General features: G+C 37.4%; 1 protein-coding gene across 1 annotated transcript in view; it reads left to right on the top strand.

The window, feature by feature from the left end:
• TPK1 (thiamin pyrophosphokinase 1) overlaps positions 1-3,960 on the top strand; it is a 155,335-nt gene extending 151,375 nt beyond the window's left edge. Inside the window, exons 4-5 of the mRNA XM_008587758.1 lie at positions 2,401-2,540; positions 3,108-3,960. Of these exons, the coding sequence (XP_008585980.1) occupies positions 2,401-2,519 (119 nt within the window). The 3' untranslated portion in view covers positions 2,520-2,540; positions 3,108-3,960. The remainder of the gene's footprint in view (positions 1-2,400; positions 2,541-3,107) is intronic.
• Positions 3,961-5,974: the final 2,014 nt, after the last annotated feature.

Genomic DNA, 5,974 nt, shown 5'->3' with positions numbered 1-5,974 from the left:
GGAAAAAATCTGAGTCTAAATTTTCCATAGTTCAGCCACACAAAGTTTTGGGCAAATCCTTTAGGGTAGAAATGAACTAATATGGTTTTTTCCTGTCTGTTTTACGCACTTTATTTCATGATTGGCCCTCAGACATTTGAGGTGGGGGAGTAATTTCAATAATTTCAGATATTTTCCTCAAAAAAATATATTTTTTTTTCTTCTAAGGAAGACTTTAAGCTTTTGTCCAAAGGTATGATTCTTTTACTTGAAAAAAATATATCCCAAAATAATTGGAATAACACAGTAAATTGAAATTTATGATTTTGTGCTTTAGCTTATTCGTCTTAGTTTCTATCATTTTCATTGTATTTTCTAAAGAGGTGGAGATAAACTTATCTAATTGTTATCGTCAGTTAGTTGTAACTGTATAACTGGACTTGGTGGAACTTTAAATATTACAAAATAAACTAAAAACATAATTTACAAGTATGGCTAATAATCTCGCTTAACTCAAAGAAATGTTTTCTGCAGAGAGACTGTTGCATCCTCTTTTCCCTAATACAACCATTTCAACTCTTTTCCCATTTGAGAACTAATTAGTATGCAACAGTGTCTTAGAAAAAACAATATATGTAATACAGGTATCTACCCCTGATCATCTAAAATCTATCAAAAGTCTACCTTCAGAAAATCAGAAAGGAATTTATATGCAGTTTTAAATGAGGGTAATAACTTTGTGCTCTTGTCATTTGAGCACAGGTAAGAACTAGGATTTTAATCAAATAAGTGTCCAGAATCTTAAAAGCAGTGTGTCAAATTCAGATTGGTTGTGCATACGTGGCTTTTCACTAGGGAATTTCCACTTTAAAGTTGGCAGGCCTAATGAATGCCCTAAATTTTGTCTTTATGATTAAATGGTATGATATGTTCAAACTGCTCCCCAACTCCTTCCCTCTTGGCTGTTGGGAAAGCCTTGAAGCCCCAGCCTGGCGTGGGTCTCAGGAAGCCGTGTGGTGAGCACCCTGACTCCAGGCAGGACCACAACGCAGGAGAGTCAAGGCTTCTTTCTGTGCCAGAGATTCCAAGTTGGCTTTGCTGTGAATATTTATGTGTATATCACCATTGTTTAGAAATTGTGTCTCACAAAAGGCCCAGATTACTTAAGAGGAAGAGCTTCTTGTACTGTATTACATGTTTGGGTGATGGTCACATGAGGTTCACTCTGTATTCCTGTATAGTTAGTTTTACTTTATAACTTCGTGTTTGTATGAGTAATGACGTTGACAACTATGAAAAATAATTTGAGTTGTAATAAATAAACTGTGTGAACTGGTAATACTAGTTATACATTATCCTGTAATATCATTTCTGAATTTTTAAATTGCCATTTGCAATTTTTTTTCCCCCTGGAAAGGTAGCAGGCTCCCTCTAGTGCGAAGTGTAATTGAATTATTTCCCCCTCAAGCAGCGTAAGTTCATAATTAGGCTTGTTTGAAGAAAACGGGGTCTCTTCTGACTCTGACAGTATTAGCTCTATAATATTTGTTTATTTCTCTCTTCAAATTTTAGCAAAGAAAATAATACTGATTATCAAGGGATGTTGACAGGACAAACATGAGTTGAGTCATATTGATGAAGTGAACTCTGCTCCTCTATAAGCAAAAAGTGAAGTTACCAATCTGTGCCTAAGTATTAACTTGTTAGAAAATTATATTTATGAAATCTATCAATATATAAATTCTATATATTACTTCTTTTAAGTCTTTTACTTTGATAATTAAGTCATTTAAAGGATTATCTCATCTCTTGCCCTCATTTAACAGCTGAGTTTAAGTAACTTGCTTGATTACACATTTGAATGTCTGCTTTGACCTTTGAGTTCTTATTAATTTTACAGAACATAAGCCATGTTCACTGTAGCTTTTCTTACTTTGAGAAAAAAAAAGACCAAACTCCCATGCTTTTTTTTAAGATAATTAGTTTTCTGTCCCATCTCATTTATACTTTGAAGCTAAAACTATATCTTTTATAGAGTTTAATAACATAAAATTCTGAATCATCAAGAAAGATTTCAGTTGCACTCAGGAAAGAAGTAGCACATTACAGGTATGGTTTTTGGTTTTACAATTGGTAAAGATAACAAAAGAAAAATCTTAATGAAATTTATTAATGAGAACAATAGACATCCCAAAATGGTAAATAACCAATAACCAATGTGAGGAAGAAGATCATGGCAACTTATAGAAACTCTCAGTTTTAATACCCCACATCATATATTTCACCTATTCCACTTTTATATTTCCTCTATCAAAGTGTGTGCCTAATTGCTTTTTGGTAACTATTGGCAAAGTCAGTCTATACCAAACAATGATTGGCTCTCACCCATCGTTTTTTTTGTTTGTTTGTTTTTTCTTACAGCAAATGATGTGCTTGGTTTTGGAACACTAGTCAGCACTTCCAACACCTACGATGGGTCTGGTGTTGTGACAGTGGAAACTGATCGTCCGCTCCTCTGGACCATGGCCATCAAACAGTGACCCACTGACAGGCGTCCACAGGTGTGCCCCTGCCTTACCTCATTTGCCAACAGTTTAGTGCTCAACAAGGACAATTCACCTGGTTTGCAGGAATCTAAGCCTCTCCATGGGAAGTCAGCTAGTGTTAAAGATCTTAGAGTTCAGATAATCCAGGTAACATTATAAATGACAGATCTCAGTTTTTCCAGTAAAGAGGAAATAATGTGTCAAGAAGGTAAATAAGCTCTGCTACATTCAGCTGGAAAGCTGATGGGGATCATTTCCCTGTAAAATTCAATACTGATTATTCTTATGTTACTAACATTCCATTCATCCTAGAAAATCGTTTTTAATTTTCAAGCAGAGAAAACTCTACCGAGGTTCCTCTTGGAATCTAGCACATCCTTAAATGCCTAACAACAAGGGCTGCTTCTGAGTAACTTTTACAGTAGATTCCTCTACATATCACCTTTTACTGGGAAAAAAAAACTCCTTCCAGATTGGGATGTTAGAACTGTACCATTTCACTCTGGCCTTATTACTGTCTTTGATATTGTCTTTTAAAAATAAATCAGGAATCACTGACCTATTTGTTAAATTTGAAAACAGGTAGTTCTGTATGCTATTGGTGAAGAGAAGAATGATGGAAAAGATAAATGGTTGCTCATGAAGCCCTACTGATACGACTTCCAAACTCAAAAGTAAGCACCTGAGCTTCAGTTGGGTGACATTCCTCATCATTACAACCTTGATGGAAAAAGTTGTGCAGAGGAAACTTAAACATAAAAATTTAATTGTTGTGGACATAACTCAGACTGAAAAAAATATTGTTTCCTAGACCACAAGTTTATTTACATTATCAGAAAATGAGTCTGTCTGTGGGGATAAATGAACATCGTATACTATGAAGCCTACGTCTGAAGACTGTGTTCTCGTCCTGGTCTGCCATCTGCCTGAGTTCCCTGGATCCCTTTTCTTAGCTGTCAGATGGAAGGAGTTGGACTGATTGTATCCGAGGTTCCTTCCACACTCAAATTCTAACACTGACACTTAGTGGTTGTAAGGCAGATATACACACAGTTACTGACAGCCAGGTTAAACAACCTGAAGTGCTCAAATGTATTCATGTTTCTTTTGTAACATGTTTCTCTTCTATCATCCTCCTACTCTTGTATATCTCATTTATTAAGTCAAATATTGCCATACAAACCGTGATTTAAAGGAACCTGCCCAACTTGTTTTATGTATACAGCACCCTGTGCTGCTGTAGGAAAGTGAACAGCGACTGTTCTTCTTGGTGCTACAACAGTGTGGGGCTCAGACTGTAAGTAGAGCATGAAAAGGGGACCAGCTGAACTAACATGCAATTATGAACAGTTAATCATTAGGAATAATTATTTTATGCAAATATATGTAAAATTGCAATCTGGGTATCAAATAAAAATATTTAGTTATCAACGTGCATGTCTTTGGTCAGTTTTTAAAAAAACAATTCATTTCTCACCTGTATTTCATTATGGCGTGTCTCTACAAAAATTGATTTGCTCAGAGGATGACTAATAGCTATGGTAGTTCTCTCACCTGATTTCAGAGAGCAATTCAGTCCTGTTAACATTTCCTCATCTCCCTCCATGGAAGTTTCTCTCTAGATCACATGTGACCGTTGTTTACATTTAGTCTTTTTGGACCCCTGTTGCTCCAGCTATAAAATAGGGATTGTATGTGGCACCTCTTTACCTTGTAGGACTTAGAAAGGGAGGGAGATAGATTACTTTAAAGGATATTTATATAATGGAGAAAAAGAGCCAATAGGGAGATAGAAGTAACTGCCATAGTAGAGAAAGTGAAGAAAACTGATAGAGGAAGAGCCCTGGGAGGTGAGAGGAGATGGTATGGGAGAGTCACAGATCATATCGTCATTGCTGCAGGGGAAGGTCCAATTCCAGCCTTTTCTGCATCTTCTCCACACAAATGCGGAGTCCAGAGCTTCTGTCAATACGCTGCCTACCTTCCCATTCACAGAAGAAATCATTGTGAGGAAGCCACGGGAAAGTCACTGGCTCCTTCACTGACTGACTCATTCAGCTTAGAACCTCCAGCAACAAACCTTGCCTAAGACCTCCACACTGCTGCCCCAAACAATACACTCACCAGAAGAAACCAGGAGGAGCAAAGGTGGTGGCCAAGGTGGCTGTGCAATGCTGAGTACTTGGTACTCTCTCTCCTGGAAGCTGAGGCTCAGCTGTGCTTCCATTTTCAGTTTCTCAAGACTAGTTATATATTCATCACTAGAAATATATTCATAACATATAAAAGAGTTATGCCCATTATTTTAAAACTTTACTGCCAAAGCATGCATGTCCTGTTTATCCTGAAAATTTCACCAGTCTTAATAAATGGATACTTATCAAAAAGAATATAGTTTGCTGAGGCTTAGTGAACACTGAACAGGAAAAATTAAAAAATAAATAAATAAATAAAACATTGAGACCTATCTCATACCACCACATAAGCTGTACCCACTGGAGGTTTATCAAAGGGATTCTTTTAAAGCATGGGCCGCTATTCCCAACCCCTGCCAGGCTGCTGAAGAATGAGGTACTGGTCTTATTATTTGTCCCCTTCCCATTCCTTTAAACTACCTAAGAGTAATTTTCTTTTCTATGTGCTTCCCCACCATATCATTTAAAATGTCTATTTATTATTTATAAGTGTCTATTTATTATCATTTTTATAACAATATGCATCTGCAGATGGTGAGATCTCAGGTGTCCCCAGTGAACTATGTGAGTCTCCCAGGAAGCCCCTCTTCTCTCATGTTCAGTTCAGATTCAGCTGGTAGCCATGAAAGAGAAACTGCAAGTTGGGCCCTGCTGGGGAAAGTAACCTGTGCTCCTTGACCCACTTGACTTCAATCAGTTTATTCTTTCCATGGGTCAGTGCAGTGGGTTGAATGGCCCCCCAAAGTCATTAAAGCTTAATCCTCATTGTAACTGTTGAGGGTGGGAAATTCTATTATGGTAATTGAAAGGTGGGACCTTAAAGAGGTGATTAGATTCCAGTGACAATGCCCTAATGGATTAATAATGGTGGCCATGGGTGTGGTTCTGAGGGCTTTAAAAGGAGAGGGCATGAGGAACTATCTCTCTCTCTCTATGCTCCACCATTTTCTGCCATGTGAGACCTCTGCACTGCTGTAAAGCCATCACCAAAGACGACCCTCACCAGATGTGTTCCTTGGACTTTGGACTTCCCAGCCTCCAAAACTATATGCAATAAATTCTGTTTTCTTATACATTACGCAGTTCCAGTTATTTCTGTTATAAGCAACAGAAATGGACCGATACAGTCAGATTTGTAGCTTTTATAACTCTAGTGACTGTCACCCCAAAATGGCATCTGGCAACCTAAATCACTGATTAGTGAAAACATGGTATAAATGGGCAGCAGGGAATATCTGAAAATGGCTGAAGCCA

The sequence above is a fragment of the Galeopterus variegatus genome, unplaced genomic scaffold (assembly GCF_000696425.1).
Source record: "Galeopterus variegatus unplaced genomic scaffold, G_variegatus-3.0.2 Scaffold4527, whole genome shotgun sequence".
Lineage (NCBI taxonomy): Eukaryota > Metazoa > Chordata > Mammalia > Dermoptera > Cynocephalidae > Galeopterus > Galeopterus variegatus.
Note: the sequence above shows the minus strand (reverse complement) of the source record. Positions and strands in the feature narration are given on the sequence as shown.